Source organism: Nicotiana tomentosiformis, chromosome 6 (genome assembly GCF_000390325.3).
Source record: "Nicotiana tomentosiformis chromosome 6, ASM39032v3, whole genome shotgun sequence".
NCBI classification, from domain to species: domain Eukaryota; kingdom Viridiplantae; phylum Streptophyta; class Magnoliopsida; order Solanales; family Solanaceae; genus Nicotiana; species Nicotiana tomentosiformis.
Window position 1 is genome coordinate 26,042,642 of NC_090817.1, and position 27,394 is coordinate 26,070,035.

Consider the following 27,394-nt stretch of genomic DNA (forward strand, 5'->3'; position numbering starts at 1 on the left):
TGAATAGAGTCATTTATGAAAACTGTGCATTTGCTCGTTTCGTTTATATCGTATGAATCATGGCAAAAGGAAAGAAGGGATAGGCTTAACATACCTGAACTGATTATCTTGACAATCCCTCTACAAAATTCGAAAAATTTTCAATTGCCACATATACATTTTGAGTCCATTCGAACCCTCTCGGGAGTCATCTACTCTGCTCAAATATAAATTGTACATCCCAAATGGGCCGAAATACACGTGCCGCATTAGCATAACAACACTCAAAGAAGTAACCATGCTTTAACATCACCAATCAAATTCATACTCCGTGCACACTACATCCTTCAAATAACAACTTAATCATTCCATGATTTTCATATTTTTATAAAGTGTAATGTAACCCGTATGCAGGAATTTCCTTACTCGAGTAATCCCCGATCTCAATCTCTGCAGTTATAACTGATCCACAAGTATGTCTCAAACCAAAACTAAAATTTAACATATAACTGTGAAATTGAATTGTCAATAGTAGGCTCCCCCGCTTGGCTCAAAGCCATAGATTAAACACTCGATAACTCACAATACTCATACTCTATTACTGCCATAGTACTGCAGTCAGTTCAACCAAAAATTTTCTCAAGCTCATGCAACACCAACCATAAAGTACCTCAATCATCCGCTAAGCTCGCATTTATTCTCTTGATAGTCACGTCAACTTTCTCAACAAGATTCAAATTCAAATCTCAATACATACGCTCCACTTGTAGAAAAGAAACACTCCACTCAACATTATAAGGAACACACTTATGTAGATTACTCCGTAGGAGATAACCCACCCGCTTAGCCTCAAATTGGCATCTTGTTATACCCTTTTGCAGCCATAATTATTACAAAATCACTTAATCTGTCTGAGTTTGAACTCATCAGCACGACATAAAAATGTACTTCGCTCCACAATTAAACAGCATGACAGATCCTTCAACACATTCATACTCGAGACTATACATCAAATCAAGACAGACACAAAGCACCCAATGGCCCTTTTCACATCTCAAGCAAACTATTCTCGTCCCAATCCAACCATCTGAACACATTCGCAGTCACATCATGCTCATCATATAGTTATTCAGCCGCTCATCGAGCCACAAATTCCACTCATAGGGACACTACCGGACATATGAATCCAAATTTACAAGCTCACACAACTGAAGCTACCGAGCCTAAGCTGCGGACTAAACCTGGCCTCTAGTCCTCCAGATTGGCTCATCACCTAACCATAAAATACACATATCGAACCTCGTTCATGAAATCACAAGCCATCGATGTATAGCTGATACCGAGCGCTCATATGCGCACACGAATATCGTGGAAGGAATTTAAAGAATTTCGATACTGCACGATAAGGAAAGAAAGATGGGAAGTTTATCCTAAATGCCCTGTAGCCTCTAGAAGATAAGTATGGACGTCATGATACGATCCGCAAGACTCTACCAGAAACTTGCTCATGACTTGTAGAACATATGAACCTAAAGCTATGATACTAACTTGTCATGATCTAAAATCCAACTAGTCGTGATGGCACCTAACCCAACCCGTTAGGTAAGCCAATTTACAAATATCCGAATCAATTAATATTTAACTAACTCTAATACACTCCCCTAGGACTGATAGTACAAATCATGAGATTCTAAGATTAGAATTTAAAAAAAGAACTGGTGTGAAATAAAAATACGTCATCTGTTTGAAATATACATGAACAGATTAAAAAGAATTCTAAAGCTACCATGAACAAGAGGCAGCAATGACTGGAACGCAGGTACATCTTCAGATCTAGCTCCCGCCATGTACAGCAGCATCAACATCTAAAATCTGCACGCAAGGTGAAGAAGTGTATTATGAGTACAACCAACCCCATGTACTCAATAAGTAACAAACCTAACCTTAGGTTGAAAGTAGTGACAAGACGGGACAAAGGTTAGAGTCCAACACCAATAGCCAATCAACAGTTCATAACAACATAATAAAAATGATAACAGAATTAAATCATAGATGTAGTGCTCATGTCATTCAAAGTTCCGGAAAATAGGCATGCTTTTCAAGAATATTAGTGAAAAACCAAATCTTTTACCGAACTCACCAAAATATGAGTACGTTTGTAAAACTATGATTTTTTTTCCCCAAAACTTTCAACAATACTTAAGATGTTTCATTTTTCAGATAGCATAAGGAAAGTACATCTCTATGCCTACATTTCAACGTATATGTGAAGTCATGAATGATGCAATATAGTACAACATAAAGAAAATGCATCTCTACGACTGTATGTTAAGTGTGCATGTTGAATACAATGCAACTCAGTGATAAAACCATATGCATACTCTCAGAGTATCAATCCACTCAATCCTCCAAGTAGCTCTGCACTCGTGCTCGATACTCACACTCGCACTCAATAGGTACCTGCGCTCACTGGGGTTGTGTGCAGACTCCAGAGAGGCTCCTTCAGCCCAAGCACTATAAACCGCATGGACAACTCACGTGCTGCACGGACAACTCACGTGCTATAATATAAATATTTGGATCTGCAGGGACAACTCATGTGCCATAGTATAAATATTTGGATTCGCACAGACAACTCACGTGCTGCACGGACAACTCATGTGCCATAGTATCCATAACCTCACAATCAGGCCCTCGGCCTCACTCAGTCATCAATCTCTCTGGTCTCTCTGGACCACAATGCCATGAAACTAGCCCAAAAAAGATGATATGATGTGTCAATATATAGCAACAGAGACTGAGATATGATATGAAATGAATGAACATGACTAAGTATGAAATTGCAATGTAAGCAAATAACTCAACAATATTAATGACCTCAGTGGGTCCCAACAGAATAAGCATTTAGCCTAGGTATGGTTTCTAACATGGATCACAACTCAATAACACTAGTACGTAGAGATTTCATGATTACAGATAAGTTCAGGTAACTACACAGTACCACAAAAATAACGGAGTTACAATTCACACGATGCACGCCCACACGCTCGCCACCTAGCATGTGAGTCACCTCAACAACAAACACATAACACGAAATTCAGGGTTTTATACCCTCAGCACTAAGTATAGAAGTGTTACTTAACTCGAACAAGCCGAATCCAATGCCGAGCAGAATAAACAATACTCCAAAAATTCCATTCTGCACGTATCAACCTCCAAATGCTTGCTATCTCCTCAATTCAAGCAAAACGATCCGTACCTATTCAAACAACGTGCAAATAAATCACAATTTACTCTAATTCTTACAATTTAACAATTTACAAAAATTCCCAACTCTGCTCGAAAAATTGATAGTGGGTCCCACGACTCAGAATCCGACGAAACTCACAAAATCCAACAACCCATTAAATTACGAGTTCAACCATACTAATTTCACTCAAATTCGACTCCGAATCAGTATTCAAAACTCGAAAATTCATTTTATGAAATTATAAAAATTTCCTTCAATTTTCTCTTGAAAACTCGATAATCATACACCAAAAATGAAGATTAATCCATGAAATATAATCACAAGTGAGCCAAGAACACTTACCCCAAGTTGTGTGGTAAAATTCCACTCAAAAGTCGCCCAAACCGAGCTCCAAAATCCGAAAATGGGTGAAAATATCGAACCCTCGAACTTAAAGGGTTCTGCCCAGCGTTTTCGCATTTGTGGTCGCATTGTCGCATCTGCGACCATCGCTTCTGCGGTGTAAATCTTGCTTCTGTGAGAAAAGCTTGGCCAGCAGTGATCGCTTTTGCGATGCCTAGGACCGCACCTGCAAAGTGTTTCGCTCCTGCATTATCCAGTGACCGCACATGCGATGTCGCAGTTACGCAAATGTGTCCGCTTCTGCGATGAGCAGCCTAACTTCCCATTTCGCTTCTGTGAGGATCTGCTCCCTTCTGCAACCAAGGTTCAGCAAAAGCTATGACACCAGCACCAGAATTCTTCAGCATTTTCCCAAGTCCAAAATTCGATCTGTTAGCCATTCAAAACTCGCCCGAGGCCCCCGGGACCTCAACCAAATACACCAACAAGTCCTAAAACATCATACGAACTTAGTCGAAATCTCAAATCACATCAAACAATGCTAAAACCACGAATCATACCCCAATTTGAACCTAATAAAACTAAAAAATTCTAATCAAGTACGATTGACCTCAAATCTTTCACACAAGTCATACATGACATAACAGACCTATCAGAATTTTCAAAACTGGATTCCGAGCCCGATATCAATAAAGTCAACTCCCGGTCAAACTTCCAAACTTTCCATTTCTAACTTTCGCCATTTCAAGCCAAAATTAACTACAGACTTCCAAATAAATATCCGGACACACTCATAAGTCCAAAATCACCATACAGAACTATTGGAACCATCAAAACTCCATTCCGGATTCGTTTGCACAAAAGTCAAACTTCGGTCAATCCTTTTCATTTAAGCTTCCAATATGAAATTTCTTCATCTGAACTAATCCCGAAACACCTGAAAATCAAATCCGATAATACACACTGTTCATAATACATTATATGAAGCTATTCAAGACTTCAAATAGTTGAAAGGAGCGTAACTACTTAAAGCGATCAGTCGGGTCCTTACACTAAAATACGATATTATAGCCTGCGATCAACACCCCACACTTAAACCATTGCTTTTCCTCGAGCAATCAAACTATACTTCACATAGAACGCGACCTATTTTCAACAACTATCATAACTCATCACACCAAGAATATTTAAAACAGATTAAGTACAACACCGTAACATCCTAGCCTCAAAATTTGACTCAAAAGCACCATGTATTTTTATAACTTGCTCACTTACTCTAACACATAGGTCAACGACATTACCTTTCCTTCGTGAATCAAGTACCCTCATACAACAATAGAGAGTAGTTCTACACACAATAAAATTTAAGAACAATCAGGAACTCAAGATAAAAAGAATTCACTCACTCTCAGAAACAACATTCATATGCCACAAAAGACATACCATAGGCTTGCCCGTAATGTACTATTCTACTAATTGAGCTCATTCAGTCAAGGATCAAGTAGAATTTTAATTGGTTGTAATGTAGGCTACGGAATGAGTAGGATACATTTAGATATAAGAGTGATTACACCTCCCTAAGCACTTTAATACATACAATTTACCATTCAACACCCGACACTTATGTCTAACCAAAACTCCACCTTCACATCAATATACATTAACTCCCCACTTCTTTAAGCACAATTATATCAAGAGTCATCATTATCAAGGAACAGTTTTTTACAATTATACACTTATTATTATTTTTTATTTTTCTTTTCTTATTCAATTCAAGTGGCTCTTACTTTTTCAAAACAGTGCACCTTCTTCCTTATTTCATTAGTTCTACTCAAAAGCCAAACCAATTACCCCACACTTCAACTTTTACAAAGCTCATAACAAATTCAAGTGCTCACGAGAGGTAAAAGGTTCAAATAGATGGTCAATTCAAACAAATGGGTAGCGCTTGTAATGTGGTTGCCAAAGAAATAGGATTACAGGCTCAACGAGGTTAACTAAGATACATAACAATTAGATGGGTAATAACATATAACTGGCTCAACAAAGAAATGCCTAAATCACTTTCAAGACTGAACAAAACTACCATTTCGCTTTGCAAACACACGGGGCAAGTTCTAGACATCAAATGTAATGCACAGAATAACACAAAACCTCACACACACACCTGGCACATAACTAACTCAGGATCGGACTCATCACGATACTCTAGTCAAAGCAGTTAAGCAAAGTTAAAATTCTACATTGTAAGGTACTTATACAAGAGTCAAAAACTGAGCCTAAGCGTCACAACTAAAACACTCACTATTCTCAAGGCATAAAAAAGTCATGAGACATTGCTTTAAATTCAAATCATAGCACAAGGTTTCCTACTCTTAAAAAAATAAAATTAACTACACCCGGTTCAAACAAAATCTTTGAAAAATCGCGGCACAAAGAAAAACCAAGGGGGAATTGTTACACTACCTAACAAAAGAAAATCTTTTTGTCTTTTTCTTTCAACTTTAATCCCTCAAGAAACCCGTCGAATGATATCCATCATCGGGAGAAATCAAAAAAATTTCAATTTTCCAACTACTACAACTAACAAAACTAACATATATACATACAACATACAATTGTCAACACCCCACACTTTAAGTTGTGGCATGTCCCCATGACACACAATTAAAAAGTAAGAGGTAAAGGAAATTTTCCTGAATTTTCTTCTTTTCCGAGAACTTATGAACTCCACCCCTAATTCTGAATTCATTCCTCGTTTTTGCTCCTTGGGATTCTTTGTGGAGCTCATTAAGCCCAATTGTTCTGAGGATACCCGCAAGACCCGCTCTTTTCTTTCTTTCTTGTCCTCATCTTGAGCGGTGACTTGCTCGTTCATGATAATCATTAACTTGTTTCTACATTCTTTCACATGATCTATACATGCATATTCCTATAAATCCCCAAGAATAAAATCCACATGATCAATGTTAGAATAAGAAACACAAAGAAAAAAGGTCATGTGAATATTCCTGTGGCATGTCCAAGACAATTTATTTCTCATTCTCTTTTACTAAAGGTTGCAAAGGTGGATGGGGGTTTGAACTCTTCCTCCATTGCTTCACAATCAACCAAAACCTTATTTTCAATCATCTCAGTTGAATCATAGTCCTCCTGCATAGTGAAATACTCTCTTTGTAGATGCTCATTCTCTTGGGTAAACTCATTCTCACAGGACATCTCCTCCATATATTCACTATCACAATGTAATAAGCTTTCTGAAAGTATATTTACTATTTGACTCACTTGCGTTGTTAGGTTCTTAATGGATTCATCAATTTGTATAAATCCTTCTTGATTTTGTGTAAATCTTTCTTCAACACTATTCATGAACTTATACATAAGCTCTTCTAAACTACCATTCTCCTCTTGAGGTGGTTGTCTCACTTTGCTTTCATTCCAGTCATAATACGGGTATTCATTCCAACCAGAGTCATAATTGTGCCCATATGAATCTTTATACCTATACGAACTAGAAACAGAGTAAGACTGCTCAAGATACGAACTATAGGAAGAATACATACCCGCTTGACAGTCAACCCATAGATGATTTCCACCGCATTTAGAACACATAGCAGACCGCTGATAATGTTTAGCTGCTAACTCTTCAATCATTTTTTTAGGTTGGTTGTACTCCATCTTTACAGCATTTAGAGTTCAAAATCTACAGTATCTTCTCCAACTTGTTAGGTACTACAAAACAAATCTTGAAAAGAAGTTAACTAATAAAGAAAATAAAATAGAAAAGGAAAAGAAAAGAAAAGAAAGAAAGAAAGAAAAAAAACTAAAACCTAATTCCTGAATTAGCACCAAAAACTATTTCAAATACTATTGATTGCCAATTCCCGACAACGACGTCAAAATTTGAAGAGCACAAAACACACACTTAAACTCTGCTCGCTAGTTAAATATAGTTTAGTATAATATCGTATCCACAGGGATTGAATTTAAATAATTTTCTCGTAGTTTCTTGCTTAATTGCTATCCAAAATGATCAACAATTGAGAAGTATATGATTTCTAACTAAAATTACTAAGAGTCCTAAGCTATTGACTAGTGATAATCGAAACAAGGAATAAGCAAAGAAGGTTATAAATGGGAGAAAATAGGGGTTGATAGGATAGGTGCAAGATAATTGTTTGGGATCTAACTCTAGATAATTCACTTATAATGTTCAAGTGAGTCTCTCGAATTCACTCAATTATTAGTTCAAACGTTTAGCAAAAACTCCTCTCTCGATTAAGTCTTAACCTCACGAGATGAACCAATTTAAGCACATGAAGATATACAAGAATGCGTCGTGGATTGGTCTTTAGGAGAACCTCTCTCGATTATCCTCCTAACTAGGTTTAATAAATGATTCAACTAGCCTCTTTCGATTACTAAAAAGAATTAATGAACTCAACCAACAATTTAATGTAAAGATATTACAAGTTATACCTCTCTCGATTACATGATCAAGTGAATATAGATGCAACAGTTAAATCATTCAAAACGCTTCAATACACAAAACTAGAGTTATAATCCACAAACAGTCATCAATACACCATATCCATCAAACTCTAAAGGGAACTACTCCATAGATATGGAGCAATTCATCACAAATATAATTAAAGTATAGAAAAACATAAATTCAATCCAAACTCGGATCTTAAGTGAGGAAAAAATGATGAAATCCTTGTGCTTGTATTCTTCCAACTCCTCCTTAGCCTCCTTAGATCGAATATTTATCAAAAATCCTGAAAATAATATTTTTTCATGTATTTATAGCAAGTAGGGTCGGGCCCAGACGAAATCATCTTCTCCTAGCTGAAATAGGAAAATTACTCTGTAAAAATTACACAGGCGAGTCGCATGGGGCGACGCGCCATGCAGGGCATTAGTGGGGAAATCCAGAGAGTTGGTTGTGACAGGAGCATGAATTTTGCACAGCCGCGGCGCGCCACGTACCGCACTAGTGCACTTTTCTCAGAGTACGGATTTTTCTTGCGTTTTGACGTCCAAACTTGGTCCTCGACCTCCGAACACGATCCCTGCTTAATCCCTTGGGCTTTTACTCAGACTTCAAAGCTCCAAATTACTCAAATTTATTCTATAACATCTACATAGCTCAGAATCGCTCTTACAAGGCATAAAACACATAATAAGTACAAAACACTAGCGATTAAAGCTCAAACACAATAAAAGTGCAGTAAATTAGAGTGCAATAAGCGACTAAAATATAAGATTATAGCCTACCATCAAGGCCTGTGTGGTTGTAGTCTAAAGTCGCTGAGTTGGTAACCAATACATTTAGATTGATCTTATAAACAATAAATGAACATTTACGTATAGCATACGAGATTTATAATTTCACCTAAATCTTTCATTTTATAAAAGATAAAAATGGAGCAATTCTGGTAATATTTAGTAATTAAGCTCTTAAAGAACTAACTTTTGAGTTTGAATTAAGCCATATGTCTATTTTATTATTAGGTTTAATGTGCTTGGCATTTGAACCTTTGCATGTTTTAGGTCCTTGAGCTCGTGAAGTTTGCTAATCCCTTGCACGGGTACCACCCAGCACTAGGGATATTCAAGTTAATTGAATAATCAATCCAAACCGAAAATCGAACTAGATCACATTTCTTTTGTTTGATTCGGTTTTACTCTTTTAAAAAGGACAATCATTGGTGTAGTTGATTTTATTTAACGAACTAGTTTTAGGATACGCGCGATGCGCGTGTACTCTATATCAATGTGTATAAAATTATAAAAAATATAATCCCTTGAAAATAAAATTTTTAAAAATATAAGCTCTTGAAAATGACGAATATTGATCCTATTTAGTCAATAAGTAGCGAATGGCCTAGCTAAGCATGAAAATAACCAAGAATCTTGAAAGATTAGTGTTCTATTATGTATCCCCTTCTTTTATTTTAATTTCGAGTCAAAATGATCGTCTAGGTACTTAATATAGACATGTCAACTACAAAAAGAAAAAAAAAATAGTGATGGACCAATTATGTAGCTAAATAATATAAAAAATTCGCTAACCATATTCAATGACTGAATTAGTGACAGATTATAAAAATATCCTATTAACTACACGATGAATTTTATAACTAATTCCTATTTTGTGAAGTCAAATTCTGTAATAAACTTTCTTAATAATAATATTAGTTTCTTTTTTACCAAAATAATAATAATTTAGGTACTTTTGTAATTAATTATGGAAATTAATTTTTATCACAAATTAATAATTCTTGTTTTTTCCAACAATAATTACTATTTTAAAACCTAATGCCGCCGTAAATTTTAAGAACAAAAACACATGGATTGAACAACCAAGCTTCTAAAAATATACGTCGTGGAGTTTCCTGAGAAAAGGTCCTCCTACTTTTTGGAAAAGAAACTTTCCTCCTGCTTTTTTTGTATTCTTTAGTGTCTTAATATTTTGTATCCTTATTAGGAGAAGTCTGAGAAGATATCAAACACTAAATTATAATTTCTTTTAAACTTCTTTAATTTAGAACTCCAAAATATTAGGAATCTTTTTGATTTTACAATTTTATCCAATGTAAAATATATTTTTAAAGGGTAAATAAGGCGAACGACATTTCGCTAAGGGCCTTCGTGCTTAAAACCTTCAAAATGCCAACTTTCCACAATAAGTGCCGTAATGCTCCTGGGCGACCCAATACTCAACTCGAACATACGCCTAAGTCCGAAATTACCATACAAACCTATTGGAACCTTCAAATCCCGATTCCGAGGCCGTTTACTCAAAATTCAACCTTAGTCGATTCTTCCAACTTAAAACTTCCAAATTAGAATTTTCTTTCCAAGTCAACTCCGAACTTCCCAAAATTCAATTCCGACCATACGTACAAGTCATAATACCTGAAGTAAAGCTACTCGAGGCCTCAAACCGCCGAACGACGCGCTAGAGCTCAAAACGACCGATCGGGTCGTTACATGTAAAAGAAAAAAGTATAAATTTCTAAAAGTTATGATTGTTGATCTTGTTTAGTTAACTCGGTAAAGGAATAAACTTCCACAAAAATCTTTAGTTTATCTCCGTCAATATATTAAACTTAAATTTGTACCGATATAAATAAATAATCTTTTAGAAACTTGTTATATAAGAAATACTAAATGATTTTAAGGTACAATCTTATACTAAAATATCTCAATTAAATAACTATTTTGTCTAGTGTGAACTCTATTTTAAAAGGGTAAATAAGGCGAACGACATTTCGCTAAGGGCCTTCGTGCTTTTAATATAGTATAGATATAGACAGATCAAAAGAAAATCAAACCAAACCGATAAATTTTATAATTATTTACAAATAGCATTTTAATTTTTATGCATAATTATAAATAATTTATATATTTCGTCCACAATTTTATTTTTCTTATTGATGTGACCACTAATTGGCTATTGGCCTTTAGAGTTGAAGCACTTTTCTTTTAGAAAAATACACTCAATCCAAATAGGCAAATATGGCAATGGCTCAATTCTATATATTTTTAGCATCTGCAAGGAATAATCGATTTCATGTTGGGTGATGACTAAAGCGATTTGCTTTTTACCTGTTCATATGCTCCATTCTTGTTCATATTAGCTTCTTCCTGATATTATAAGTTTCTTTGTTGTGTATTTTTTCAAGAAACATGTATAGTTGAGGAGCCTATCTTAGACTTCATTTTGTTTATATCCAATAGCTTCAAATAATGAGACAATCCTTACATCTTGTATTGAAGTAGATTCTTTTCTTTATTGTAATCAAATTTCTAACTAATGTTAGATTTTTAAGTTATTAGTAAAGATAAACTAAAGAACTGACAGTAACTAAATCAATAAATTTGTACTATATTGCTTTGATTTAGTTTTAATAATTTAAAAGCTAATTAAATTAATTTGGTTTTCAAAGGGAGGTGTAAAGTACTGTTGCTTGCCCTTTTTTTGTGGTTTCTTACAGTATGTCATAGATGAATATTGCCAAAACTCTAAAGCAATTAATGCGAGCAATTATTCTTGTCATATGTTTTATACGCATTAAACAACTCATTTTCAATAAGTTATACATTTGTTTTCATGCAGTGTACTCTTCTCTTTAATCAGACACATACTCTGAACCTAACACACTACACATTAGTCGTTTAATTAATCGTATAAGGTATCTATTGAATTATTTGTGAATTGGAGAAATAAACAATGTAAATATTTATTACTAGTTAAAGAGAAGGAATACGTAGCATCAAGGGAGAGGTTGTGCAATGATTAAAATTTTATTTGTTTTTATTTTATAATAACACTTTTAACAGATTTAAACTTGGAGACCATGTGGGAAAAGAGCTGTGCAATCTACCGTGCAAAGCCGCAATAAACCTCTTCCCATTACAGCAAATCGCAATCTTGTAAAGCACTTTAATTAGTTATACCGAAAATTATGGTGGATTAATATGATTCTTTTATCTTAGTTAGAGTTTTTGGATTTGAGTTTTAGGAATAACGAAATTTCTTAGTGGAAAGTGTTTCCATTTTACCGAGCTTTACACATCGCAAATTTAATGAATTAGTCGAAATCCCAACCCATAATGGAAAACCAAAAAAAAAAAAAAAAAAAAATTTAGCAATGGAAGCTTCAAAGAATTATGGGTATATTGGTTGTTTAGTTGATCCAACATGGTCTTCTTTGAAATCCTATTCACATTGAATTTGGTAGTAATAGTAGTTAACCATTTTTTGCGTGATAATTGGTACTATGATTCGATCTGCTTTTCCAATTGATTACTCTTTACATGTCAAAAAGATACATAAACTAATGCACCCCCATAATTCGATGCTTTAATTCATTTCAACTGATAACCAGTTCATTCTCCATCTTTCACATTTGAGATATTTTTTGATCCCCGCAATTATAGTGACAAATCCAACAATGAGTTTGCGTGTTTGATAATACTTTAAATCGAACTTTTTTTTATATGTGTTTAGAAAAGATAAATATAAATAGAGTTCTCATTTTGTATTTTTGAACTTAGAGTCTAAAATTCTAAATCTGTCACGATTCCAAAAACTCACTACTTACAAAAGTCTTACAAGTTGATACTAAGCATATTTACAAGTTGTACAACCTAAGATGAATGATGCTTTTCCAAATTAACAAAATGCACTTTGCTTTGGTCGTTCAAGGAACTAATTAAACAGCTTCAAACAAAATATTGACCCTAGTTTGGCGTAAAAAATAATGGGAATGTATATACAAGGGTGGTAGAATTATCATCATAATTTCATAATTCGAATTATATAAATAGCTGGTATTGTAGCTTTATCCCATGGCCATTAAGTACTCAATTGCAAATATAACCATTTTATTTACTATGTATTTCTTAAATTGTTGGATTATTTTTATTCTGTCATTGTGCATATGTCGTCTTTGATCATTCAATCATCTGCTTTTCCATATTTAACAATAACAAAAGAACCAAATTGATTATTTGCTGATTAGTATTGCGTTTTGATATATTACTTTCTTTTTCATTCAAGTTATCCAAAATTTAGTGCTTAAAATTCTCATTAGAAATAATTTCCTGATGAATATATATATATATGAACTTTATCTACTGTACGAATTATTGAACTTCTAGCTATATAGAACAATATGCATAACTTAATTGTGTTTTTGTGTTTTTCATTTTTTCTAGTTTTGGGAATATACCTTTTGTGATGTTTCAAAATAAGAATATACCTGGACGACGGTTATGTAAATTGCAAAGAAAGGGAAATCACACGAGCAGTTAGCTAGCAGTGCAAGCATCGGACCTACTCTTTGTGTGGCAGAAAGCATTTTGCTCACTTCACCTCCTCAACTAAGCTAGTATATTTTTAAATGCATTTGCAATCTTTTTTCATCATATGTATCGAATTATTCTGTCTATCAATATTTAAGTCGATGGAAAGAAAGTTAAATTTTTTAATTTATGATGAAATTTAAGGTTTACACCTATTTTGTTGACCATTAAGCTAGTCTTGAGTGCTTCACCGGTAAAAAATAATTTAAATATTATAATTCCAATCATAATTTTACAAGTTCAAATTTTACGATGTAGCAACTTTTTACTAATAAATTCATCAAATTTCTCCATTAGATTTTTAATATATATTATACACGTATGTATAGAGTTAATGAAAATAAAGATATTTCAGCACTCAAAAAATATTCTTTATTGGTTAAACTGTCAGCATTATAAGCCAAATTATTAATTCGTTAAATAATAAACATAATGTCAAGCCAGTCAATTTGTAGGTGTTAATCGAGTTTTGTAGTCTACCTTTCCATTTTTCACGTGATTTTAAGTGCACCATTAGACATGAAAAAATACTTTGGTATTTTAATTCATATCTTGAGTAATTGTGAAGAGTGAATTTTAGCTTTTGAACTTCAAGTAAACATTACTCATAGTTTGATTTCTTGGTATATATTATGTGAAAAATTAGTTTCTCGTCACGACTCTTCATGTTTTATATTCTTCTTCTAAGTAAATAAAAGTTTATGTCTAAATGCACTTCTAAATACACTTTATCAATTTTAATTTCTAAGGGATCGTGTGATTACTGGGATTCAAATAATAATTTTAGCATAGAATTTGAGATTGTAATAGCGATATAAACATTATAATAGTATTGAATTTTACATGAGCGCAATTACTCAAATACCCTCGAATGTCTTATCTTGTTAAGGATGACAACATAAATTACTAAAAGAAATAACGTGGCCAATTAATATTAATATGAGAATCAAACAGCCAATTAGCAGTTAACCGTAAATAATTTTACTTTCTCCATTGAAACCTCTCTTCTCCATTCTCCCTCTGGGATCTATCGATCGCCTTGATCAACCTCAATTTGGTTAGTTTTCGTAACCCATTTGATTAAAAGTTTTAGTTATTATCTTTAATTACATGAAATTTTCAAATTGGTAGTGTATAGTTATTTCTTTGTTTTCTTCTTTTTAACATGCAAAGGGTCCAATAGGAAGCAAATATTTTGTGGGGTTTTGTTAAAATTTCAATTTGCTGATTGTTGATCACCATTTTGATATCTAATCCAAATTTTGGGGTTTTATTGTTTTTAATTTTTAATTTTTATTTATTTATGTAGGGGTCTCCCACTGCAGTTAATTTATCTGAAATTTCTGTTAGTTATAATTAAAGGCCACAACTGGGAAAGAAGTCGATATTTGGATGACAAAAAGGTCAGGCTTCGATTTGCCATATTTTTTCTTTTTTCATCCATGAATTGCATGTGATTGTGTATAAGTTGTATGTTACATTGACCTTAACAATGCTAAAAGATTATGTTTTCTATGTTCCTATTTGGATGTATGCCCGCATTACTTGGTTTTTCTGTGATGGGGTTTGGCAATAATCAAGGTCTTGTGATTTATTATTTGTTTATATACATTCCTTCACTAAGTTGGTTTGGAGACTTTTGAATAATTCATGTAGTTTCTGGGTAGTGTTTTTTGACTAGCAATTGAAGCAGTTGATTAAAATCTGTGTAATTTGTCTTTCCCACTCCTCTAGTAGCTAAACATAAGAAGGGAAGCCTAGTGTACTAAGCTTCCACCATTTGTGGGATCTGAGGAAGGGTTGGACCACATTTGGTCTTATGCATGCAGCCTTAGTTGCATGCTTGAACTTGTGCCCTCGTGGTCACACGACAACTTTTACTGTTGCGCCAAGGCTTCCCTTCCTCTAGTAGCCACACATGAGATGATTTAATCCTGAAGTCCTAATGTAGGGTTTGGCTGTTTTTCTAAACTAAATTCAAGATTTTATCCAGGTGTGTTCCTTATATAAAAAAAGTATCCGGGGTTATTTGGGTGTACGTTGATGTATTAGGTTTTAAGAAATTGGGTTTCTTTTGATTTGGTTAGATCTCTGCCTTGGCTACTCCTTGTCCTAAAGGTTCTTTAAGTTACTTAAAGTAGGTTCAGAAGCGAGAGTATGTTTGACTGCGTGTTCTAGCTCTATGACGGTTGATAGGTGTTTCCTGAAGAAATGTACCATGTATAGGTGACAAACAACTCCTCCTATCTTGTCTAAGAGAAATGTTCATTCTAATCTTGTGAAGATTATGTCCTAGATTGCCTGCTGCTTTGCATCAGATAGGAGAGCAATTAATTATTTTCTGCTCTCTATTCTTTCTCTTTATATCTCCATTATTTTTTCTGTCCATGACTTTCTCTAAACATTGTTATTTTGTTACTCCACAAGAAATGCAAAGCCAAACTCGCAAAGTTAGCTAGCTGGACTTTAGGACTGGTGATCATAACTGAAAACCAGCCTGTGCATAGTGGTTGCAATTCAAGAGTGCTGATATGGCATCTCTCTTAGACCAGAATGGCTATTATCTTTTTTGTCATTTTTCTCTCATTTTACCTAAACAACCTCTTTCTTTTGTTTCATGATTAATGCTAGAATGGGAAACACTAGGATGTTTAGAATGTGAAAGGTTGGGGCATTTACCATAACTGACCATTATGTATAACAGTTATATGGGAAAATAAGTAGAAGACAACAACTTTTAATCGTGCCAATGGTTTATGAAGGACAACCCCTTGAAAGATATATATAAACCGGGTAATAACTGGCAAGAAGACAAGATGTAGGTCAGGCTGGATTGGAAGGTATTATAAAGCCAACTGCAAAGATGGCTGATGCTGGCGTCCGAGTGAGGCTGCCGGGAAACCTGAAAGATCTGTGGTGGGAGGATTCATGAGTTTCAGACGAAGAAATAAAAAGGCTAATTCAAGGAAAGAACGGAAGCAAGAGAATAGATAACAGTTCGGGCTTTGGTGCAAGAAGCATAGTATCATACCGTGACAGATGTTTGCTAGGGATGGTGGAGTAGTGGATAGCTCTTCTTGGTTGGCATCAGTGGTTTCGACATTGGGATTTGAGAGGGAGGAAAGTAGGGTTGGTTGGGGTGGAGGTGGGTAAGTTCTATCGTTCAAAGTATTTTCTTAAAGCTGGTAAGTGTATATGCGTAGAGAAATGAAAGATCTTGATATTTTTGGACTAATCTGTGGTAGATTTCATCAGGTACTTTCTCATTTGCTCCAACATATTGATAGTTGATACCAAATCCCAGTCTACATCAATGTATCTACTACATTGCAAATAAGAAAGATTTTAGTCGATAGTTTTCAGTGGTTGATATCACTGTAATGAACGAATGTGTTTTTATTCAATGGTAAAAAGTACTTTGGAGTTAAAACAGAAAATGAAAAATATCGCTAACAAATAAAGTCGATTACGTTAGATGTTTATTAATATATCAAAATTCATGTTAAAGGAGAAAATATTTATTTATAACAACAAATTGTATTTTCACTATTTGGGGTTTAGTGCAAAGATTAATATTGTGATGTCTGGTTCTTGATTTGCTCCATCTATGGATAACTAGAAATGAATTTTCTGGGTTTGGTGTTTAGCGCGGAGATAGAGATTAGTACCGTGATTTACCCATTTTATATTGTTTTCATTTGGATGGTAAAAAGAACAAAACATAAAAAGGTTACTAATAATTTATGCACGGGTATTTACATGATTGACTGTGTTTTTATATCCTTATACATTTGATTTTCAGTTTTTTCATGTGTATGTATTAAGAGTATAGCATTCATTGATTTTGGTATTATAAATTTTTTATTCCCTTCTATAGCACAAAATTTACAAAAAGATATATATCTAATCGCACGAAGCGCGAGCAAATTAACTAGTAAGATATATTTGAGTTTTACACAAGTGGCATCAGTTGGATGCTACTCATCTTTAACCATGAGTCTTCTGTCAATCATCACATATTAAATTGTATTTTTTGGGTTTTTAAAACTGGAATAAGTATCTCTGCAAGATGGGTCTTCTCTTTTTTGGTTTCTAATTGGACCTGTTATCTACTATTTGGAATTGATTCTTATTGTTAGTTAAACGGTTGTGATTATATACCAAGTTCTCATCTTCATCTCTATGATTCTCGCTTTTTTCTCTTTGTGTGAATTTTTTCTGTTTATGTGAAAAGGAATTTCTATTTGGCAATATGTGAGGATAGAAGTTTCTTTTGCATTCTATGATAGCTTTCATTAAGGACACATGGCCTATGTAGGTACTCATTTTACTTACCAAAAATAAAAATAAAAATGAAAATAAGGACACATGGACTGTTGTAGATCACGAGACTTTTATATGCTTTTTTAAATGGCTATAGGAAAATTACTGGGAAGGAATGTTAATTCAGAACAGAGTTGGCTTTTCGACAACTGTGAGAGTGTGAAGCTTTATTTGGTTTGTCAAATTGGTCAGAAGTTTCAAATCTGAAAGATATATCCAAAAAAGAAAAATTGGTGTTCTTTCTGTGTGCCTTTATTTAATATATCAGGAAGCTACAAGGAAGGAGACCTCAGCATTTTAACGCATATTTGGATACATAAATGTGGAAATGGTTACAAGGGAAAGAGGTTTGGTCATTACTTGCTAAAAGTAGGAGTTTGCATCTATGTTGTATGATCAGGCAGAAGACACCGATGTAATTTTACATTACTTTTCTTCATCTTCCGTTTGGTTGAAACAGACGGAAACGTGGTTTGAGCAAAGAATGCGTCTTAAAAAATTAGCTAATTCCTTTTTATTAAGGTTATACAGATGATATATCTTTACTAGTTCTAGTAAATTGAAGTTGTCTGTGAGTCACTGTTTGATGTTATTACTCTTTGGCCATGGATGCATGGGTTGCTGATAAGTCCTCATCTCTGTTTAAGGATGACAATAATTACTATTACCTAGGAGTTGGTTGAGTAGTTATTGCTGATTTCTAAAATCACTTTGTTGTTTGGAGGTAAAGCTATGACATGTAATTGGCAACTCGTTTTGATTTCATGAATGTGGGCAATTATGTGTATCACTTAAGTAGAGTGTAACAATATCAATTATTTTAATCCAGTTCACAGTTATGAATATTTAGGAGATCTGAGTGGTTCAGAACTGTTGGTTATGAGTTCTTTTCGTTTTTGTTAAAAGGTTATGTGTTCTATTATTTCGATTATGTAAGAGTTTATGAATACATATAAGATCCGTACTCTAATTTTGGTAGAACAGTGACTAGTGGAATCTTTGGTATGCTAGCTGCAAATGGGTTCTAGTTGGTTTGATTTCACAAGGGTGCTTTTGGTTGAAAACTGCAGAAGACTCCGTTCTGCTAAAGCCATGTTGTGACTCAATAAAATCGAAAATATTTGGCCCTCTAATGCTTTTCTATTGCAACAGAAAAGACTCCATTGTGCTAAACTGCTAATGAATTAAAACCCTACTGCCAAGTGCTACCAAACATCAACGGCTTCTCCTTTCCAATCTGTTTTATTTGTTTAGTCGTACTTTACTTATGGCGACTTTAAGACATCATCATATTTATGGTGTATATCGGTTTCCTCCATCAGTGAAACCCACGCCCTCCACCTTAACCCCTTAATGTAACTTCTACATTAGCATCCTTCTGAGTTCATTGTTTTCTGGGGCAGTGTGTATCAGTGTCACTCCCCTGCCTGAATATCTACCACCAGAATGGAGATCTCTATATCTTCGGTGAAATGGCTGCTCTCTGCTAGAACTGATGTTCTTCTTGATTTTTGGGACGGGTGAAGTTAGAAAGATTGTTTATCTTCATCTTTGTGCTTCTGCTACATAAAGTGATCTCTCTATCGCAGCCTGTTTGCTCAATCTGAAGATGAATGATGGGTCCAATAGTTTTCTATGCAATTTGGTTTGCCATCTTGAAGATATACCCTTCATGAGTAGTGTATTCGGCAATAATAGGTTGAGGTATTACTGATAAAAATATAAAAATTTATTGGTTGACGTGTTTGTTTTCTGAATCAGGAAGAAGAGCTTGCTAAGTCTCCGCATGCCATATTTATTCGGTTCATTGTATTGTTTCTATTTCTATACGGTTTGGTTGCTTTTACTGCATAAAACTACTATAGAAAAAACACAATCAGCTATGTGGCTACCCAGTGTGATCCCATGATTGGGGTCTGGGGAGCATGTAGAAAGGCTTTTTCCGATAGACCCTCGGCTCAAGAAAAGCGTTTTCAAAACAGGTTTAAAAAATACAAGAGTGAAAAGCTATGATAAAAATACTGAAGAAACGAAAAGTATTGACAACAAAAATAGTAAAGATAACCAGAGAAAAAAAACAATACTAGTAATAAAATTTAAGAATAAGATAATAATAGAATAATAATACTAAAATTGATAAGGAGAAGAGGGAACAAATAGGGTGCTCTAAATCTCTCCCACAGAAAGGAGGGAAATGGCTCGATGACCTACTAATCTTCTACCCTAATCCTCGACCTCCATGCTCTCCTATCTAGGGTCATTAGTGTTATATTGAGCTGATGATGTGTTAGCCGAGCTCAATTTTCTGAATCGAAGATGTGGATCCTAAATATCTTGAATAAGAACGGCTAAGTTTTAGAGTCAATATTGAACTTCACTTACTGAGATGAACTTAGAGAAAGATATTGAAATAATAAGCGTCCACGGATCTAAATGTCAGTGTTCTAAAGAAATGGTTATCACACAACTTTCTAAATAAATGATTTTCAGTTGGCCATCTATGAAGTTTACGCAGTGCTTTAGTCAATGATATTACTACAATGCAGTACGTCTGATAGCTTGTTCTCCTCCAAGCAGGCATCACCCGAAAAAATTGTAAACCACCAAGATAGGCCAAAGGAGTATGTCACACGGTAATCATATATTTAATTTGGAAGCAGATCAGCAGGGTCAAGAGTTCTTTCATTCTGAGCCTTGCATATTTTATGGGAGCTTAGCGGCTTTACCACAGCCTAATGTTCACACAGTAATACCAGCTCCTGGAAATGCTGGTAATATCTATTTGCACCATGTATCAGACCATCAGCATGGGGTGACACAGTACAATGCGGTTCAACATCAGCATCCAGCCACCAATCTTGACCTTGCCATTTCTGCTTCATCAAATCACTACAATCCCTACATGGCTGTTCCATCCGCTTCTAGAGATTTCCCCATTCCAATAAATCATGGGCCACATGATCAGCGTCAATCAAGCTCTCACAACATCCTTGGAATGAATTCAGACAGCTATGGAAGGAACAATCATTACATGGATGATATCAGAGGCTCATTTAAGAGAAAGAATGCTGAAGGAATCCCTGCGAATCTTCAGTATCATCATGCTTTGGCGGGCTCCAGTTCTTCTGTTGGTCCAGTGATTACAAGGGCACACGAATCTGATGTTTTAATGGATGCTGCATCATTTACACCACCAGATTATGGAGGCAATTCATCATCATTCATTGAAGATGGAGCACCGAGAAGTATGAGTAACAGATCTGGTACTAGTGGTCCAGATAACGTCGCAGCACATAACAATAATCATCTATTTCAAGGAAACTATGTAGGTCAAGCCCATCAGTTGCTTGGCAATCCTTGGTTGGACGTGCAGTTTAACAGCAATGGTAGTGAGACTCAAACTTGGGCCTGGAATCATGCTGCTCCTTTGCCCTATGTACCTGGTAGTTTATGGTCATTTTTTAGTTGAGATTTAGGGATCTATTTTCCCTAGGTTTACTGTTGCTAATCTTCTCCTTGTTTAAAGTTTTGTTTTCTTATGTGCTACTGGCATACCATCCAGCTGAACAATGAATCTATTAGATTCCTTCCTTATAAAAAAAAAAAAAAAAATTCTTTTAGCTTCTTTTGGCCTGGAAAAATCCATAGGAAAACACGTCTTATTTTCTTTTTGCCTTTGCTGATTCTAATTGCTAAAAGTTGACTCTGATAAATGATTGCATGTGTCCCACCTTTTTCTATATCTCCTCCAGTAACGTCCTCTCCCCCCCCCCCCCCCCCAAAAAAAAAAAAAAAGAAGAGAAATTGATGTCACTTGGAACCTCAGGAACTGATTACATCTGTTTTGCTTTTCTCTATTACTCGTAGATGCTGGAAACATGGGTGTGCAAGGTTATCAAATAACATCCAGCAATGGAGGTTTAAATTGTTTTCAACATCCACCCATTCCTCAAGGGCACCCAAGCCTTCATCATCTGCCACCTAATTTTCAAGGAATGAGAGGACAGACTATTACCTTCCCTCCGCAAATGACAGCATCCTCACGCAGACACCTACCAAATAATTCGTCCAACATCACCACTAACTTACTGCAAGGCGCTGTAGAGGCAGGGCCAAGATATATGCCCTCACTACCAACTGGCATTGGGTTGTACAGACCTCATCGAAGGGCTATCATGCTTGAACGGAATACTAGACATCGGAACCTTCCTAACATGAGAGTTCTGCCAGAAGATGTAAACCTTTTATCTGTTTGACCATGTCCCATCACTTCCTTTGTCATATTATTGTCTATTTTGATGCATCTGAAATTATGGGATTGAATGCTAGTGGGATTATCTTTTCTTGGTTGTTATATGTAGGGAGTGGCAATGCTGGATATTCCAGTCTACCGTGAAGTTAATAACCTCCCCATTGATCAGCACAGAGATATGCGCTTGGACATAGATCACATGTCCTATGAGGTGAGGAATAGGTTTGTCGATTAGATGTACTGTCTAACATTTGTTGTGATGGTTGATGAGTATATGCTAATTCTCTACTTTATTTTTATGTTAGTTACTAGTTCGGTATTATTCTCTGCTCCGCAATTAGTTTGCATAACATCTAATAATTAAATTTCTGCAACTTTAAAATTCTTTACCAGGAGCTTCTTGCACTGGGGGAGCAGATTGGCAATGTAACAACTGGATTGTCAGATGAAATAATCATTAGCCATTTGAAAATAAGAACATTTTCGTCCCCTGCAATTCCCTGCCTTCTGGAAACTGCTGCATGTGTGGATCACGAAACTGATTTCTGTGTCATATGCCAGGTATTAGTGCTTATTTATACTTTGAGTAGAGTAGGTTTGCCTATGATATTTGCAGGGATTACCGTTGGGATGGCTCTGTTGCCTCATTTGTTTTTTTAAGATTAAGACGTCTGAATCTGAATGCTCATCTGGATATCAAGATGTGTATTAAGATTAAGATGTCTGAATTTGAAGTCTGAATACACATCTGAATACACATCTGAATGTTAAGATGTGTATTAAGATTTGAATACTAAATGATTAAGACTGTTTGTTTTTTCAATATTTGAATGAATAAAATTTATCTTTATTTAAAAATTAATAAATATAAAATTTAAATAAAATACTAATTTACTTAATATTTTATCAACAAATTATTTTTTAAAACAAATATATGGCAGTTGATAGTAGTGATGACTAACGGTGATGTTTGTTGATGCCGACTAGAGGCGGTGGTTGATAGTGGTGGCTCGAGCTAGTAGCTAGTATTGATTGGTGGAGACTATGGTTGAGAATGGTGGGCAGTGGTAGTTGATAATGGTGGTGGTGGTGGTTGAGGAAAGTGGTGGTAGTTCATAATGGTGGGTACTGACTGCTATGGTTAATAATGGTGGTGGGGGTGGTGGTTGTTGAGGTGGGTGGGTGGATGGTTGTGGTTGAGGATGATGGTGGCTGTGGCGGTGGTAGTTGATAATTATGGGAGTGGTGAGTGGTGGTAGTCAATAATGGTGAGGTGGTGATCGGTGGTAGTCAATAATGATGATGGTGAGAATTATACTTGATGATAGTGGTAGTCGGTGGTGGTGGTTGAGTATGGAGGTGGTGGGTGGTACACGGTGGTAGTTGATAGGGAAAATGGCCAAATATACCTCTCTACTTTCGGATATTGTCTACATTTAACTTTCGTTATACTATACGGACAAATTTACCCCTACCGTTATACTATTCGGTCATATTTCCCCTACTATTAACAAACTTTTAAAAATTACTCCTCAATCCGTCAGGTGACCTAGAATCAGTGTTTTAAAAGGCGTGGGCGTTTTACATATGCCTCAGCGGGGCGTAAGCCCCATAGGTATTTAATTTTTAATATTTTATAAAATAATATAATGACAATTAATATTTATAAACAGGTAAAATTGCATAAAAATTGAAGAAAACTATATATATGTGTGCTCCATCCCCACAAAAAAATTAATCAAAACAATCTATTATACGTTACTTACAAGCACAAGTAATTTAAGTCTAAAAGAATAAAGTTTTCTATATAGAGGAACAAAAAGGATGATTAACCTGCAATTTGAACTTTGAATTTGCTGCTATGAAGAAAAATGTAGTTCTCTTTGTATTTGTAAAAAAAATTAAATATTCATTGCTTTTGGAAGATATTAGCAGACTAGCGGACAAGATAAAAATTTGAGAAAACCATGAATTAGGGCTTGAATCAATAAAAAAGGTCTTTACTTTTAAATTTAATACTTTTGAGCTCCTTTTTAAACCTTTTGAGTAATTACCAAACTCACTTGTGAGAATTTGGGTATTTTATGAAGGACTAATTCAACAAATTTTGTTTTAATTTGAAAAAGTCTCTGGGGCTTACTCCTTACTAAAAAAACGCGCCCCGAACGCCCGGGCGTACGCCCCGAACGCCCGGGCGTACGCCCCGAACGCCCGGGAGTACGCCCCAAATTGCGGGGAGTACGCCTCTTGAGACTTTCGCCCCACACCATCGCCCCGGGGCGTTTTTGGTACGCCTCGCCCCGGGGCTCGCCTCAGAAATGCCTTTTAAAACAGAGCCCAGAATCTCCCAAATCATTTTAATTAAGTCTTTTATTCTTCTTCTTGATCCACTATTTTTGAAATAATTGGCAATTTACCTGCTTTCTTAATTGGAAAAAAAATAAGAGATAGAAATATTAAAATAATACAACAGTTCGTAAAGAAAGTATAGTAAATTGAAGAATCTAAATTACGTAGCTTGTCAAATTTCAAAAGTATTTACAACACCTCAACTTTAATGAATTCGGTGCACCAAAGGTATGGAGACTTTGCAAGTATTAGTGATAGAAGTTGAAGTTCCTTGAAGACTTTACATTGTTGAATTCAACTTTGCTTTAATAAAATGCCTACGTATTGTGCACTCTTAAGTTAGTCGATCGAACTCTACACTAACCAGACAATAACAAAATATATTTGAATATACATGTACATACATGATGAGTAGCTACATATAATACACAATAAATAGACCCACTAAATTCTACGTTGTGTATATGGTTGAAAAATAATAAATTTTTTAAACCAATTCCAAACCCGTTATCACAAGAGAAGTTGGTGCATTGGTAATTAAAAATATCCATGAATAATTTGTATAGTCTAGTACCTTTAGCATTCACATTAATAGTAATTTCTGAAAATAGTGGAGCAAGAAGAACAACAAGTGACTTAAATAAAAGGAAATTGGGAGATTTTTGATTACCTAATAGATCAAGGGGTGATTTTTAAAAGTTTGCTGATGGTAAGGATAAATTCGGCCGGATAGTATAACGGTAGGGGTAAATTTGGCCGGATAGTATAACTGAGGTTAAATATGGATAATATCTGAAAGTAGAGGGGTATATTTGGCCCTTTTCCCTAGTTGATAATGGTGAGCAGTGGCGATAATTAATTATGAATGTGGATAGTAACATCTTAATGAAATTAAGTCTCTGTTATGGATCTTAAAAATTCAGACCTATTCAGACCCATTAAGTGGTTGTAAAATTTAAAAAACACACTTAATGTGTGAGATCTGAAGATTTAGACCTATATAAAGTGCAAACAAATGAGGCCCTCCTTTTCTCCGATCATTTTATTTTAGGTCCTGTTTAAGCACACTAACCAAGACAAAGCGTTAATCTCTTGCACAGACAACCAGATTAGTAGGTTCTAATTTGTTGTGAACTTCAACTCCATTGTAGACAAAGTGTTAATCTCTTGCACATACAACCAGATTAGTAGGTTCTAATTTGTTATGTTCAACTCCATTCTAAATCAACTTCCTAGGAAATGTTCTTATATCTCTTAGTTTATGTTCTTATAGTTATTCTTGTTTTCACTCTCATAATCATTAATCTTCTATTCACCATTTTTTGTAATGTAAGTAGTCGCTTCTAAATCCTATTTTAAAAGCATTACCCCTCCAATTCCCCCCAAAAAAATTTACCTATCTCTTATTTTCTCTCTCATTCCGACCTTGGTTTATTATTTTTTAAAGTTAATTTATAAAGCTAGAATCTGAAGGGGAGCCTTGGCGTAACTGGTAAAATTGTTGCCATGTGACCCGGAGGTCACGGGTTCAAGCCGTGAAAACAACCTCTTGCAGAAATGCAGGGTAAGGCTGCGTACAATAGACCCTTGTGGTCCGGTTCGGCCCTTTCCGGACCCCGCGCATAGTGGGAGTTTAGTGCACCGAGCTGCCCTTTTTTATAAAGTTGGAAACTAATGGCAAGATTACTAGTTACTAATTTAGGATTAGAAAAATATTGAACACATCTAATTAGAAAAACCACGGTTAAAGAAATTTCGCTTGATGCTTCATTTGGTAACTAAGTCGAGTGGGTGAGAAATTTTATTAATTAGAAATATGAAGTTAGCACCACTGTCTCCTTATAATGCTTTATCTTCCTCCTAGTAAAGAAAATAATGATTTTGCAAATCCATCCACATGGAAAACTTTTTTGCGCTTGGAATTGATTTTGTCTTCTTTTCCTATATTTTCTTGTAACTCTAGAAGTGACAGTATAGAATATTTTGAAGAAAGAATAGGTTGATATCCAATTATAAGAACCAAGTGTAGTTGCAAGATTATGCTTAGAAAACTTATACTAGGATCTTAGGTCGTATCTATGTAAGAAAGAGCTTACACTGTCAGCTGAATTGTTGACAACAGTTTACTAGAGGATGCTTTGGATTCCTTCCTAAGTCTTTATAAGCTTGCTTACCATCTCAGTTGGATGACATCATTAATTTTTGGATTTCCACCAGCCAAATTGTTGCGATGTTTCTTTTCCATAGAATGCTGTGTATCGTATTATGTTGTCTTGGATTTGTAATGCATGATTATTATCCAATTATGTGCTATTAATTCTTTGCTGTGCTTCCCTGTGGAGCTACATTTCTTTGCTTTTCCTTTCTTTTTGAGTATCTTTATATCTCTGCTTTCAGGCTGATTACGATGACCAAGAAAAGATAGGAACTCTTGATTGTGGGCATGAATATCATGCAGAATGTGTAAAGAAGTGGTTGGTCGTGAAGAACACTTGTCCCATCTGTAAATCCACAGGATTGTCAATAGCAGGAAAGAAATTGTGAATACAGGGAGTTGGTTGGTGGATGAATAATTTGGAAGAGTGGGACATTTTGCTTCTCTTGCTAAATATTTATTCTCTAACAAGAGGAAACGTTCCTGAACCTGTATTATATATATATATATATTTGTATATACTTGGCTAGATGTCCAAAGCATGTATGTGGTGACCTTAATTTTGTCACCTGAATTTGTACAGACCCCTTAATTTTGCTGAACCGTGCATAATTGTGAATTTGTACAGACATGTAACATTTTTTTGGTTCGACCGCGCATGATTATTGTATCCTTTATGGATTAATGTGATGCGTTGTGTATGATGGAGATATCCAGATTTAAATGGTGGATTCAAGTTAGCAGATTTGTACATGTTTGCCTATGATTTTTGTTAGCAATGGGTTCTCTGGAAGCAGTTTCGTGCATAGCCTAGCATAGTTCTGATATGGTGCAATTGTTTATACATAGCTAATAATTTCTGAAAATT

At 35.0% G+C, this 27,394-nt stretch overlaps 1 protein-coding gene across 3 annotated transcripts; it reads left to right on the plus strand.

The window, feature by feature from the left end:
* Positions 1-14,359: 14,359 nt before the first annotated feature.
* LOC104108588 (probable E3 ubiquitin-protein ligase ZFP1) lies at positions 14,360-27,266 on the plus strand. Of its 3 annotated transcripts, none has more exons than XM_033659269.2 (7): positions 14,360-14,504; positions 14,757-14,850; positions 20,348-21,213; positions 21,638-22,005; positions 22,132-22,233; positions 22,416-22,583; positions 26,769-27,266. In XM_033659269.2, the coding sequence occupies exons 3-7, from the start codon at positions 20,394-20,396 to the stop codon at positions 26,913-26,915; spliced, it is 1,605 nt and encodes a 534-aa protein (XP_033515160.2). In that variant the 5' UTR covers positions 14,360-14,504; positions 14,757-14,850; positions 20,348-20,393; the 3' UTR covers positions 26,916-27,266. The 3 variants fall into 3 exon arrangements, with proteins under 3 accessions (XP_033515160.2, XP_070033303.1, XP_070033302.1); XM_070177202.1 differs by having other exon boundaries at positions 20,348-21,156; XM_070177201.1 differs by having other exon boundaries at positions 14,391-14,504; positions 14,810-14,850.
* Positions 27,267-27,394: the final 128 nt, after the last annotated feature.